The sequence below is a fragment of the Chinchilla lanigera genome, unplaced genomic scaffold (assembly GCF_000276665.1).
Source record: "Chinchilla lanigera isolate Chin_1 unplaced genomic scaffold, ChiLan1.0 scaffold00011, whole genome shotgun sequence".
Taxonomy (NCBI): Eukaryota; Metazoa; Chordata; class Mammalia; order Rodentia; family Chinchillidae; genus Chinchilla; species Chinchilla lanigera.
In genome coordinates, this window is record NW_004955412.1 from 5781638 (window position 1) to 5796827 (window position 15190).

At 39.3% G+C, this 15190-nt stretch overlaps 1 protein-coding gene across 1 annotated transcript in view; it reads right to left on the reverse strand.

Moving 5' to 3' along the window:
- Positions 1-10848, reverse strand: part of Mmp7 (matrix metallopeptidase 7) — an 11714-nt gene extending 866 nt beyond the window's left edge. Inside the window, exons 1-5 of the mRNA XM_005377982.2 lie at positions 10692-10848; positions 7644-7870; positions 7411-7559; positions 5357-5485; positions 1853-2014 (exon numbers count right to left, since the gene is read on the reverse strand). Coding sequence (XP_005378039.1) covers positions 1853-2014; positions 5357-5485; positions 7411-7559; positions 7644-7870; positions 10692-10808 — 784 coding nt within the window. The 5' untranslated portion in view covers positions 10809-10848. The remainder of the gene's footprint in view (positions 1-1852; positions 2015-5356; positions 5486-7410; positions 7560-7643; positions 7871-10691) is intronic.
- Positions 10849-15190: the final 4342 nt, after the last annotated feature.

Here is a 15190-nt window from a genome sequence, read left to right on the forward strand (position 1 = left end):
GCTGAGCTAAATCCCCAGCCCCTTAACTATTGTTTTTATTATTCTGAATATGACACCAGCAGTCTTGAGTCCATCGTTTCTATTTTTTTGAATCTGTATTTTTTGGTCATTTTTTAGCGGTATTGGGGATCCAGGCCTCATGCACGCAAGGCTTATTACTTTTGGATTAATGAACTCTCTACATGTATAAATTACATAATTATGTCTTACTTTCATTTCTCCAAGGATTTCTTGTTTCCAATCTGGACTAAGGGTGCCTCTTTCTGTAATACTTAAGGATTTAACACTCCAGTCAGTTTTCTTCCTCTCAAACTTAATCACATTGCCTCAGATCTTTTTTAATCCTTTTGTATTTTTCTCAAGGTTCTAAAATAGGTATAGAATGCCACAGAATATTCTATGAGTTTGTCACCTTTATATAAGGTCAGGGTAGGATATTCTGCTTTGATGGGGCTAACTTCCCCAACAACAGTCATTATTTTGTGAGTCTTCCGGGTGTAGCAGCTCTTTATGTAGGATCTCTAGGGTCCAGTTACATAGAACTTTCCAGAGTGAGTTGTCTAAAGAGTTATTTTGTGTGATTTCAATGGTATTCCACAGAACTGGTTATCATTTAGAAAACACTGAGTTCCACAGTGCTTGTTTAGCATTCCCTAATATCTTATGCATCTGAAACATAGTGGGTAGTGTATCTTGAAGTTATTTCTCTACAGCATTCTTTTGGGGGAATCATCGTGTAGGACTAGGATTCTAGGAACAAGGTTTGGGGAAGACAGATTTATAGTATATCCTGAGTTTAGCTGATATAGGTGAAATCCATTTTCCCATAGCAATCCATTTTCCCTCAGGACAGTAATCTGTTGTGTGGAAACACTTACATTTGATCAAAGACTTTTCTGTGATCTTTTTGCAGTTATTTCTTATTTTATATGCATATATTCATATATAATTTCTGGTATTTTGGTGGTTTTTTTTTTTTTTTTTTGTCTTTTTGAGACAGGGTTTCACTATGCAGTTCAGGCTGGCCTTGAGCTCACTTCGTAGCTCAGGGTGGTCTCGAACTTGCAATGATCCTCCTGCCTCAGCCTCCCTAGTGCTGGCATTACAGGCGTGCACCACCATGCCCAGCCATGAATGTGAAACTTACAACAAGCAAGTGTAGAGCGGGGTAGGAGCTGTTCGTAAGTGCTATGACCAGCAATCATAGCAGTGGCTGTCCATCCTTAGCCACTTTCCCCACATGTATATGTAAGCCGGAAAAACTGGGTCCCTTTCAATCATCAGGGCAAATCCTTGGGCGTGGGCAGTGATGGGGGCTGGGGTTCGGTTCCTTCAGTTCATTCCCAGAAGGGGATGCTCTCCGAAAGTCTCTGAGCTGATCAAGCAAGAACAGTGGGTGGCCGCTTGAGAATGACTTGACAAGCTGGGCGTGGTGGGACACGCCTGTAATCCCAGCACTGGGGAGGCTGAGGCAGGAGGATCGTTGTGAGTTCAAGGCCAACCTGGGCTACAAAGTGAGCTCAAGGCCAGCCTGAACTGCATAGCAAGACTGTCTCAAACAGACAAAAAGAAAAAAAAAAAAAAAAGAGAGAGAATGGCTTGACAATGCCATTTTCTTGATTTCACACACAATAGAGTGTTGCTGAAGCTTAAAACTTAAAATGAGTATAACTTTGTACTCATAAAATAGCCTCATTAAATTGAGTACTGAAGGTCTAACTTCTCTCCTGCATAGGGTTTTGGATGTAAGTTCCACTGTGGCTTTCCAGGTAAATACCCATTTCCCAGCCTCTCTCAAACCTATTCAGTGAGAAAATGTGAAATCTTTCTCACTTGAAATCATAAACGTTACCGTATAATTCCTGAATGCCTTCAATGTCATCCCACGCAAGTCTGAAGCTTCGAAAGTCTCCGTTTCCGTATGTTGGGTACATCACGGCGTCAGGGTTGGCGGAGTGACTCAGGCCCAGAGAATGGCCAAGTTCATGAGTTGCCACATACAGGAAGTTAATTCCTACAACCAGAGAAGTGACGGATGGTGACTACTGAAAAGACTATGAAAATACCCATAGCATCGTATATAAGGTAATAACAAAATATAAAAAGCAACTACAAGGATACCCAACTTTCGTAGTTTATTTCTGGACCTGCAAAAGTATAAAGGGGCTAGAAGGAGAACTAAAATAGTAGTGATTTAATGTAACCACTACTTCTGCTTATTAAAATGTGCTCTTTTTTTTTTTTCTTTGCCATTTTTCTTCTTGTATAATCGCTCAAGTAGTAGTATAATGGAAAGCAAAGGTTTTAAATCACTAAGACCTGGACTTATAACATAGTTCCACTACTTGACTAGCTGGACAATATTGGGCATTGCTAAGTCTTCATTTCTTTTTTTAATATCTTTTTGAGACAAGGTTTTGTTATGCAGTTCAGGCTGGCTTTGAATTCACTTTGTAGCCCAGGCTGGTCTCAAACTTGCAGTGATCCTCCTGCCTCAACCTCCCAGTTCTAAAATTACAGGTGTGCACTACCACACCCAACCTTAGTTCCTTATCTATTAAACAGAGGTAATAATTCTTACCCTATAGAATTTCCCAATATCTGGAAAATAATGGCTAGTCAATAAGTGATTTTTGGTCAGGTGTGGTGGTGCACACCTGTAATCCCAGCACTCGGGAGGCTGAGACAGGAGGATCGTTGCAAGTGTGAGACAAGCATACACTACATAAGTGAGCTCAAGTGAACTGCATAGTGAGACCCTGTCTCAAAAAAAAAAAGTGATTATGACTTTGAATGTCAGGAGAGAGAAAGCTAGTGTTGAGAAATGCGAGTCTGAAAGGCAAGATGTCCAGGCAATGCTGGGATTTGTTTTCGATTTTTAGTATAAAGTAGTTGTTTTTATATATCTATATATTTATATCTTTATATCTATATATATATATGAGTTGTGATAAAAATATATGGTGAATGTATAACTACAAAATGTATCACAGTAAAAAACACATCGCCATTAATCCCCCTCAAAATAGTTGCCTCACTTCGAGCATACTTGTCTCACTGCTCTTGCCGCTTTCTGAAGCAGCTCTGGAAGTACTCTTTTGTGAATGTCTTCACGAGCTGTGAGCAAAAATATTGGCTGCTGGAACCCATCTCACTGAAAGGCAAGCTTTTTAAAGCGTTAAGGTGTGTCCAGTGCGTCCTCAGCCACCTTATTCATTGGGTCTGGCGCTGTGTAACTTCTATTTTTTCCCCAAACTCAAAATGACAGGAAAGGTAAGTGTTCTGAATGATCCAGAACATTGAGGCAACTGCAGCAGCACAATGAAGCAGTCACGAAAGTGGCAAGAATGGTGGGATAAGTGTATTGAGTCGAGGGAGAGCAAGATGAGGGGAGTTCGTGGTACTGTGTCATCTAATTTAATAAGTTCGGAAAAGGTGGACGTTCACTGCGCTTTTCAATCACGTCCTGTATCTTTAAAGAAGTTTGTTTTCCTCCTTCTGCATGCGGAAAGGCTGCGTAAGGAACCGGGATATTGTGAGACTGTGAGTTTTCAGGAATCCCCAGAACTTCAGTTGCACTGCACCGAACTGAAGGAAGTTACCTCCAATTTACCTTGAGTGAGGAGAAAAAATGAAAAGTATCTGCAAGGTGTGGAAGGAGGCAGCATCTCACTGTCACACAGGTCAGGGTTTCACTCCTTGGTTTGAGCTACCTGCTTCCTTTTGCCAAACACAAGTACTAATTTCTCTTTCACAGCCAGGGAATAGCTATATTTTTTAAAAAAAGGCATTATATCCAATTAGGACTATTTATGCCAGAGCTGTGCTCCATTAACTGAGATAGTCCTATTAAAAAGAGAGTAAATAATTTGTAGTTCTTGTTGATTGTCTTCTTTTGTTTCGAAAGCTTGTACATCTTTTGCCTCTGGCTTTTGTGGATTCAAATACTAATTTGAAAACAGAATAAACTACATAGGCACTTAATAAAAGAAGTGTGGACCAGTGAAGGAAAGTTTCATATTGTAAATGAAGTCCCAGCATGCTTCTTCATAAGCTAAAGAGAAAAACGCTCAGTTCTGTTCTGTTTGTTTGTTTGTTTATTTACTATTTATTTATTTTGGTACTGGGAATTGAACTCAGGACCTTGTACTTGCCAGGCACTGTCCACTGAGCTACCTCCCACTCTGCTATGTTTATAATCTCCTACTTTGGAAAGTGATGAATATGATTAATTTTTTAACAATAGTGAATGATCCAGTTACATATAATTCTGAAATATTATAGTCTTTAGTCTCTTCTTTCTTTTCCATTTGACACATTTATTTTTAGGAAATATAAAGAAATAGTGATAATTTGTTGAGTTATTAATATATTCCAAGCATGATGCTAAAGCACCATGAAAGCCATTATCTCATTTAATTTAAGCAACACTTCAGATGGAAACTATTACTATTCTCACTTCACAGAGAAGAAATTGAGGCTCAGAGAAGTGAAATGACTCCCTCAAGGTAACTGGTAGAGACAGCAAACTGAACCCAATGCTGCTGGGCTTATAGCCTGAGCATTCATTTTCTGTGTTTATAACAAGTATATTAAATAAGATTGCAGCGTTTCAAGCACATAGTACAGTGGTTGACACTTAAAGTCTTTGATGGAGACCACAAGGAAGCAGCCCTGAGCAGGACTTAAATTATACAACTGGCTTCTTATGTTTACTTTTGAATCTCTCCAAAGCCTGGGCTGCTTGTCTGGAAGTGGGTGACAGATTCATAGTAAGTGAACCTCTGTGAGTCACTGATCCCTACTAAAACCTGTAATGGTGGATGAAGCTGGAAAGCCTCAAAGGATAAAACAAGATCACAGCCCAGGACACCTGGAGCTGATCTCAACTAGATAAAGACTAAGCCTCAGGGATCTCACTCCTCCCTTCTTCTGATAACCAAATAAATACGAGCCACCCAGAAATGTTTTGGTCTTAGCCTCGAAAGAGTCTTGACTTCTGTGAGAGGGCTTTGATCCTGCTGGAGCCCTGAAATCATTCCATCCACCTCTTTTTATTTAGCCTTCTTCATACACTCACTGGGGAGACTGTGGACCTGATCAGCCCACAATAACTAAGGAATATTATTAACCCCCTAAGTCTTGGTAAGTACATAAATTAAATCAATAGAATTAGCATGAGTTTGGGATTTTAGTTTTGTGGGTTTTTTTTGTTTTTTTTGGTGCTGGGAATTGAACTCAGGGCCTTATGCCTGCCAGGCAGGTGCTGTGCTGCTTTGCTGCTGCGCTGTATCCCCAGCCCTGAGTTTGGGGTTTTAAAAAGGCTGCGTAGTAGAACAGGCGTGGGACACTATACCTAGTCTGCTGCCGTCGGTCCAGAGTTCATCCTTGTCGAAGTGAGCATCTCCTCCTAAGCCTGGCCCAGGTGGGAAGGCATGAGCCAGAACGTTTCCTGGTCCGTCAAATGGGTGGAAGTCACCGTGAGCTGCAAGAAAATGGGACAATTTTCTGTAGTGGTTGAATTTTTCAGTAGTTATTCCATCTTCTTATTTTATATGCTGTTGCGGTTAGAAAGAACACCTCTGTCCAAGTATTTGACATTGTTGGTGCCAGCAGCCAGCTGCATACAAAGGGTAGTTTGGCCGCCTATTTTCTTTCATTAGAACCACTACTCACGACTGCTAAACACCATGTATTGAAGGCTTATGGCCTTCAGGACTTTAAGTGCATCGTATCTAACCCTAGGTTACATTTCAGTGTTTGTTAAATCTGATTGTTTTGTTTGGTCAGTGGGAGCAGAATGAGTGTGAGTAGTGCTTTCTTTCTTTCGTTTTTCTTTTTCTTTTTGAGAAGGGTCTTGCTATGAAGTTCAGGCTGGCCTTGAGCTCACTTTGTAGCCCAGGCTGGCCTTGAACTCTCAGCGATCCTCCTGCCTCAGCCTCTCGAGTGCTGGGATTACAGGCATGAGCCACCATGCCCAGCACGAGTAGTACTTTCAAGCAAGTAATCTGTGTATCCTTTCCTGTTTATTTATCTGGAAAATTAGCTTATTGCTTGTGAGCATAGTAGATGCCTCTTACAGAACCATGCTCAAGGTCTCTTTCTTTTTTTTGGTACCGAGTATCGAACTCAGGACCTCAGGCTTGCCAGGCAAGTGCTTATGCCACTGAGCTATATCCCCGGCCCAAAGGCTCTTTCTTTTTCTTTTGTTTTCGGTACCTGGAATTGAACTCAGGACCTTGTACTTGGCAGGCAGGCGCTTGTGCCGCTGAGCTGTATCCCTGGCCCAAGATCTCTTAAAGTGGATTTTAATAGTCCTTCTATTTGCATTGTAGAACTATTGATCTTCAGGTGGGCATCAGGTTGTATTCAGTTTATCTAATACTTGAAAATCCTGTAGTGCTGTTGTTGATGCTCTCCAGAGCATTTTCTTCAGCATTGCTAATATCATGGGGTCAAGTTCAAGTTTTGGCTAAATTCATAGTACCCAGGCAGTTCAATATCAGAACAGAACACAGTGGAAAACATTTCCCCCTAAATTTGTACCAGGAAACCCTAGCAGTGAAGAGCAGCTTGTATTTGTGTTATATACCTACACTCTTCTTAATATAAACATCTCTACTTTCCATTTTCTTGCTATATGAAAGACATTAGCAGGGGCTGGGGATTTAGCTCAGCAGCACAGCGCCTGCCTGGCAAGCGCAAGGTCATGAGTTCAATTCCCGGTACCAGAAAAGAACCAAAAAAAAAAAAAAAAGAAAGACATTAGCAACAGGCCATAGAGGCTATCCCACCTCTGGAAGTCATTTGAAGTTTCTGGAAGCTGTAACACCTTCTCTTACTTTAATGTTGATATTAGCTAATTTTAAACATATATATATATATATAATTGATATTATATATGTAATAATTCATGTAACAAAATTGGGGCTTGTACATTTTTTTCTATAAAGGGCCAGCTAATAAGTAGTTCAAGCTTTGTGCACTTGAGGGGCTCTATCACAGTTGTAGCCCATCTGAAAGTGAGCCTAAGACAACAGGTAAGGGAAGGGACATGGCTCCGTTCCGTGAAACTTTATTTCCAAAAACTCATGGTGAGCTGGTTTTGGGTCATAAGTTATAGTTTACCAATTGCTCCAATAAAAAGTGGCTCTAATGTAACCAATTCAAAAAATTTTTATCCCTTTACTATGTGTAATATTTCTATCCCTATAAATCTCACTAAAGGGCCTTTTCTTTGGCGGTGCTGGGAAGTGAAACCAGAGCTCTGTGCATGAGAAGCGCATGGTGTAATTCTGAGGTACAGCTTCAGCCCCCGTGAAAGTTGGCAAGTTTCTAGAAGAGGACAGCGCTGACATTCACAACAAACAAGTAGAGCGCACAGGCTTAGCCTGCAGCAATCATCCTTACCTCCTCTGGCAAAGCCAATCTCTATATCAGCTGTTCCAAACCGAATTCTCCTGAAGCTCAGTGGGATCTCCTCGCTCCACAGGCTTAACGCTTTTGCCACTATTTCATCCACTCTGCTCTGTGGTAAGTCTGGAGTATAGGATACAATTCTAGTAGCAAACAAGGAAACAATAGTTATTCTCTTAGTAAAGGGGCTTGACCGTTCTTGCTGAATTAGTCAAAGCAAAACTAACCTGTAAGTGACAACTGTGGAAGTCCACTTTGGCTTTTCTGCAAATAGTGAATATTCTGCAACGTCTGGCACTCCACATCTGGGCTTCTGCATTATTGCTGTGATGCGAGGGTTTAACTTCCCTGTTATAGGTAGATGGAAGAACTTCTCCATTTCCTTGAGTTTGTCTTTGAAACTGTTGGCATCCTTTCTTTCTGAGTCAAGGAGATAAAATCTCTTGAGGTAGTCCTATTAAAAAGAAAGTACATAACTCTTGTTTATTGTCTTCTTTTATTTCAGAAGTCTTTACATCCTTTGCCTCTGGTGCTTGAGGATTCAAATACTGATTTGAAGACAGGATAATTATATAGTCACTTAATAAAATAAGTATGCACTAGTGAAGAGAAAAGTAATATTGTTAATGAAGCATTAGCGTGCTATTTCATAAGCTAAAGAGAAAAAACCCTTCTGTTTATCTTTCTACCCATCAACATTTTTTGAGGAGAAACACAACACACACTGTACAGTGCCTGGTTTTATTCCTAGAACGATCAGGAGGAACATCCCAGTGCACCTCAAAGAGCCACATCAAGACGCCCTTGGTGATAAAAATGTCTCCAATTGATATTAGCACAAACCTTCCTTTGTAATGATCTAAGAGACTCTGATAGTATAACTGACTTGCGTGCTTCCCCTACTCTCCTTTCCCCTTTCACCCACCCTATCTTGTACCCTGCACGACTACTTTAAAGATAACAACATGTGTTAACTATTATTATTCTCCTATTATTTTGTAATGAAATTTTTTTTTGTTTTGTTTTTCTCCGGTACCGGGAACCGAACTCATGACCTTGCGCTTGCCAGGCAGGCGCTTTGCTGCTGAGCTAAATCCCCAGCCCCTGTAATGAAATTTTGTCTTATCTTTTTTCCATAAAAAATATCTTTGAAAAAAAAAAAAGACCTCCTTGGTATTGTAGGCTCTGTGAGGAGATCTGGAGTCCACCAGCCCATCTAAGATCCTGCTCAGCTCTGGTTCAGCTAAAGATTAAAGAGTGTTAACACTTCAGCCTGGGAAAGGACATGGAGGTATTGCTACTTTAATTAGTTTGAATTGTCTAGGTCAAGAAATCAAAGCTCACAGCCTCCAAATGATTTGCTGGGGTCCATATATGAAGTTAATAGAACTCATTCTGAATACCTGACTCCAAGTTTTTCTTTTCCTTTGCTCTGTCTTTTCCAACACTAGTCCCTCTTTTCATCCTTAAATACCTAGTAAAGCCACTTCTGGAGGTGGCAGAATAAAGCAGGTCTTCCCGTACCTATTCCATGGACAAATGAATCCTGGGGAATTTCTTTCTTTTTTTTTTTTTTCTTAGAGTTTCTTAGTGTCTAGAGGTGAGAATGGGAACCCAACAGGTAGAATATATAAAAATAAATTAAGAACTAATACTGGCTGCAAAACTATAAGAACATTTTAAAACCACGTACTAGTGTTGGGTAATTTCAACCATTCTGTGAAGCAGCTATGGCATTGCTACTTCTGTTTTCTATATAAAGAAACATGACTCAAAGAAGTGAAATAACTTACATAAGATCACCCCCAAAACACTTGTGTTCTTGTTCTAAAGTCATTTTATTAGAAAATGCATAGAATTTAGAATGCATAGGCTTATAGAATGCGTGAGCATATTGTTGTTGAAATGATTTAAACATCGGCTCGCTAATCTGCAGTCAGTATTGGAGTGGACACTAGTTATTATTTGTCTGAGAATCTGTCAGGACAATGTATTTTACATAAATACTCTTGTTAATATTATGTCTTCTCTACTTGTTAGCAATGATTGTGTTTCATTCAGTACGTAAATACTGTCCATCTATGACAATTACAAATTAATTCTTTATTTAAAAACAAGTAACTGATTTTATCCCTTCCAGAGCCACAGAATTTACAAAGAAATGGAAGAAATGTCTCTGCATTCTTGAGATTAACTTTCTTGTCTTTCATCAAAGCCGAACTAACCTCTTTCTAGCTGTTGGCAATCTGCATGCTAAGTAAGGGGCTCAGTACTCTTGCCAGTGAGCTCCTGCTGGAGAACCGATTAGTCAGGTAAAAATTATTGTTTTGGATGTAAAAAAAGCTATATATTGGTAATTCATACAGTTTAATCTAATCTAATATTGAACCTTTAAAAAATCCAAGTTAATGTGAAATAAAAATTGATTTTTCTTATGCTTAAAGCTTAGATTTGTACATACTACTTAAGAGTAATTGCGCTATTATTCTACAAAATAGTAAGTTTTTATGTTTATTAAATCATTTAGTACATAATGTATTGGAAAAAATAAAAATACTATCTTTGAGCTAGAAAACCTGTCTTGATTCTTCTATCACTTAGAAGAAAGTGAACCAACAGCTTCCATTTCTCCTTTGTTTTCCTCAGGATGGAGTTACAGAGTAAATGCCACCGTGTACATGCAGGTATTTTATAACCAGTAATTGTTAACATACATATTAGTTGGTATCCTCATGTTGCTCACTGGAATAATCCTGTATGGTATAGGACACATATTACGCCTATGGAACACACGAGAAAACCAACTCAGAAATTAAGCTTTGCCTAGCATCATTGACTTGTGGCAAAGTTGTAACTTCTAGCCATAGTTGCTGACTTTGGAACCTCTCCAGTACAAATAGTTCTCATCTTAAGAGCTCACATAGGAAAAGAATTCCAAGTTGCAATAAATAATAATAAAACTTCAATGTATTGTGTGTGAACAACGTGCGGGTGGTGTGTTAAATGCTTTTAACACCCCCGTTCGGTGGCATCATTATTATCTTCACCTTCCAAGTTGGAAGATGCTTAAAAAGATTCCTAAAACTGTGTGGAGGGACACTAAAGTCTGCTCTGAATGGCTACTTGATGAAAACGTAATTGCCTTTATAAGCAGAGACACTCCAGACAAGAAAATTCATTGCAAGCCTGGCGTGGAAGGAGAAAATAACCGAGACACACAGTTCCGATGCTGAGGGCGAGGCCCCCGAGCCCCAGGTGAGTGGACGGCGACATACCTGTGCCTTTGCCCACTGCAGGTCGCTCGTGTCTCTCGCCTCCGGGGGCAGCGGCAGGGCCAGGCAGCTGGGCAGCAGACACACGGCCCACAGCAGGGTGAGCAGCATAGCTACCATCAGCTGTTCTCAGGCCTATGATTGGTTTGAAGTTTAATGCTAGAGGCTGGAGAAATTTATAGCTTCTCAGTCCCGAATGTGGAAATAGGTGACTCATGAGTGTTTTCTTTCTTTTTAGAAAGTATGTATTATTTTTCATTAACAACAATGAGGAAGTTGTGTCCCTTATTGGCAGGAAGCACCCGATGTATTTATCTTTCAAAGGATTTTTTTTCTGTCTGCTATTTAATTGAATCCATGAGAAACATATTTATTTGTCAGTGTCAAATTGCTGTCGTATAAGTATTCTCACTTTAAAAGTTTTGGGGTACATCATTCAGGACATTGTTTTGTTAGATATTTTGGAAGCATTTTTCCAAAAAGTGAAATATATGGGAAAGTAAAAATTACAAATAATATTATTAAGCAAATGCTGTAACAGTCAGCAAAGTCAAAAAAGCAGAACAACGCCTACCTCCTGTGGTTCTTTGTGGAGAAGGAAGATGGTAGGAATGGCAGGTGGGAAAGTAGAGCTGTGCTTTATCACATCTCCTGCCAGGTACCTCAGCCAAGCAGTGAAATTTCCCTTTGCTAGGTGCCCTTTCAAGCAAGTTGCTTCTTTTCTTAATGGTCAACACTGCTCTTAACTTTTCTTGAATTTCATAAAACTGAACAAAACTTTTCAAGCATGGGCTTGACTTGATCATGTTCTCCCCATCCTATGTTAAGAGATTTCGCCAAAGCTGGACTTTCAACTTGGAAATCGCTTTATCCAGTCTTTTTCTTCCAGTCACTCTGACTCCAACTGTTACCAGCTGCAGGAAAGGCTGTGTTGGCCGTCAGTACACACAAAGGTTATAGTACACTTATCTATGAAAAACCCACTATCCAGAGATTCTAGTTCAGCTAGTTTATTGAGCCAAGATTGAGGACAGATTAACTGATTTCCCTAAGGCCACAGGTAGTTAATATTGGCTATGACTCAATTCTGTGCTTTTTCTGTCCTACCATACAGCCTATTTATTTGCAATGCACCTACCTACCTCACTGTATTATACATTTCTTGGGGGAACACTAGGGATTATAACTATGGTGCATGATGAGAGACACCTCAAGTATGCTGACACTTAAAAAATTTAAATTACCTGAGACAGCCTGAGACAGAGTATTGCATATAAACACAGGTAAAATGTCTGGTTCAGTTAGTTAAACTTGCTGTATTTACAGAGATGCTTTGATTCTGGTGGTCACAGGTCAGCTATACTTGAGTATTTGTTATCCTTATGGTCTATAATAGGTGCTCAATAAACGTAGAATACATTACTATTTATGGCCTTGGGTCAGCTAATAATGAAATTCTAGGAGATATTGAGTGATCTTTATATTAAGTTAAAATCAAACACATTCCCTCAGATAATCAGACAAGCCACAGACAGGGAGAAAAAATTTGCAAAAGATATATCTGACAAAGAATCATTACCCAAAACACATAAAGAACTCTTAAAATTCAAAATAAGAAAACAAACAACCTGATTTAAACATGCACCAAAGACCTGAACACAGACCTCTCCAAAGAAGATACACAAAATGCCAAATAAGCATAAAAGATGTTCCATATCACCTGGCATCAGAGAAACATAAATTAAAACAATGCATTACCACTGCTCTACATCCCCTTTGGAATAGCCAAAGTCCAGAACACTGACAACATCAAATGCCCAATGTGCTGGCTGTTGGGAATGCAGGATGGCACAGTCACTTTGGGAGAGATATGGCCATTTCTAACAAAATTAAACATCCTCGTACAATATAATTCTTCAGTTGCCATCCTTGGCATTTACTCAAAGGAGATAAATACTTATGCCTACACAGAAACCCATACACCTATGTTTATACCATCCATATTCGTAATCGCCAAAACTTGTAAGCACCCAAGCTGTTCTTCGGTAGGTGAATGGATAAACCATTGGTGCTTCCAGCCAATGGAGCATTACTCAGCAATTAAAAATAAATAAGCTATTATGCCGTATAGAGACATAGGAGAATATTAAATGTATGCAGCTAAGTGAACCAAGCCAATCTGAAAAGGTTAAATCTATATAGTTCCAACTATATGACATTCTAGGAAAGGAAAAATTATGGACACAATATAATGATCCGTGGTTCCAAGGCCAGGGTGGGGTAAGGGGAGGTAGGGGATGGATAGGCAAACATGGAGGATTTTTAGGGCAGTATAAATGCTCTGTCATTTTACAGCGGTGGGCACGTGCCATTATACATTTGTCTAAACCCACAGGAGCTGTGACACCAAGACTGAGCCCTACAGCAAACTATGGAGGTGGGAAGGGAGAGGAATGCGGCTGGGGTAGAGAAAGCTCAGCACGGGTGGAGTTGAGTGCAGTGAGTGTATGTAACACTGCTTGGGAACTAGTTGTCAAGAGCTAGTCTTGTATGCAAGCAAGTTTGGACTTTATTCTAAGGGGAATGAAAACATTTTTTTGTTTTTGGGTACTGGGAATCGAACTCAGGATTTCACGCTTGCCAGGCAGGCTCTGCACTGCTGAGCTATATCCTTGGCCCCTGAAGACATATTTTAAAGGAAGAAAAATGGTCAGGTCTGTAATGTGAGCAAATGCTAAAGGATATTCTGAACTTAAACAGCACACAGAGAGGTGACTTCTTGCAGAGGGCTCTTAAAGGCTGATAGCCTAAGCAGAAAGTTACTAGAATCATCCTGGTGAGGGAGGGAGAGTGAGGTCTTGAACAAAGACTGTGGCCCTAGGAATGGAAAGGAAGAAGTAAATTCAAGATATATCCAGAATTTCTGGGAGAAAAAAATTTAAACAAAACCAAAACTTGAGAGTTAGTTGGTTGTAGGAGTGAGGAAGAAAGACTCAGAGATGATCTGAGCTTAACTGTGGAGCTGCTATTGTGGAGACAAGGCTTATAGGAGAGAGAACAAGGAGTGGACTTTTCCAACCCAGCGGGAACTTAGTCGTGGTGGAAGAATGACATCAACGTTGGACTTGAATTTGTGGTTTTAGCAGCAGAAACTCATGTCTGGATTTCCCAAGAGTAGTCTGGTCTGTAGATGCAGGTTGTGAATGACTTTCTTTAAAAGAGAGCAGTATTTTTTGTGGGGGCATATGAAATGTACATAATTAAAATTTACCATTTTAATCATTTTTATATGCTTGTTGTCCGTCGTTCATTTGTATATCTTTGGAGAAATGTCTGTCCAGGCCCTTTGCTCATATTTTTGGTTAGCTTGTTTTTTGTCTTTTTGTTGTTGCATTGTAGGAATTCTAAAGTTCCTCATAGCAGTAAATTCTGGACAGACAGTCTGACCTTTATCAGATATCTGATTTACAAATATTTTCTCTTATTCTATAGGCTGTCTTCACTTTCTAGATAATGTTCTTTGGTGCACAAAAGTTTAGTCTTTTTGGTTTTTTTATAATTTTGGTGAATTATTTATTTATCTTTTGGTTGTTTGTGCTTGTGGTGACATACTTAAGAATCAACTGCTAAATTCAAGATTCTAAAGATTTGCCCCTATGCTTTCTTCTAAGAGTTTTATGGTATTAGTTCTTATATTTAGGTCATTAATTTATATGCTATATGCTTGATAACTTTTATTCCTTTGATTTTCCCTTGCTGTATATGATTTCTGCTTTTAGTCGGGTGATCTGACTAAAATTTGCTCTCAGGTTAAAGGAAAATCATTCAGCACTATCGGTTTCCTCCTGTGTGACAGTGAAAATATATCACTTCTCTAAAATTTGTCTTTCTTACTTAAAAAATGGAAATGGTCCTTTTCGCTTTGGGTTACGGTGAAGATTAACTGACATGATTAAGCCTACAAAAGACTTAGCAGTGTTTTTAGAGCAGAGAAAGAGGTCAAGTGCTAATTAGTATCAATGTCATCATTGTCATTATTGTGATGTGAATTTTTATGTTCTGCAGTATTCTTTCTTTCCCCTGTATGAACTTGGCAAGGAGATGAAACAAATATAGAATAAAAACAGAAGGTTTAAACGATTTTGTTCTGGTAATTTTATTGAAACTCTAAAGGACTATATTTTGTGACACAAGGAAGCAGCTATCTTAAACATTGCACTGTGATGTGTAATAATGAACCAAAGGGATCATCTTATCATGGGATCTATTACCTTTTTAAACAAGGAAAGACAGATTGCTATCAGTACAACCTTTGGCTATACGGTATAAACAACAGACCCTGGGAAGATGCCACAAAGATTGAAGCAAAGTAAATCAGTTGGGCCAAGGGCTGCAATTTCAGTTTTAAATCCATGGAACTATTAAGTGACACAACTTTAATTTTAAATGTGGTGAAACATTTTATACTCCAGAGGAGGATTTATAAGGAGGAAGAAAGGCAG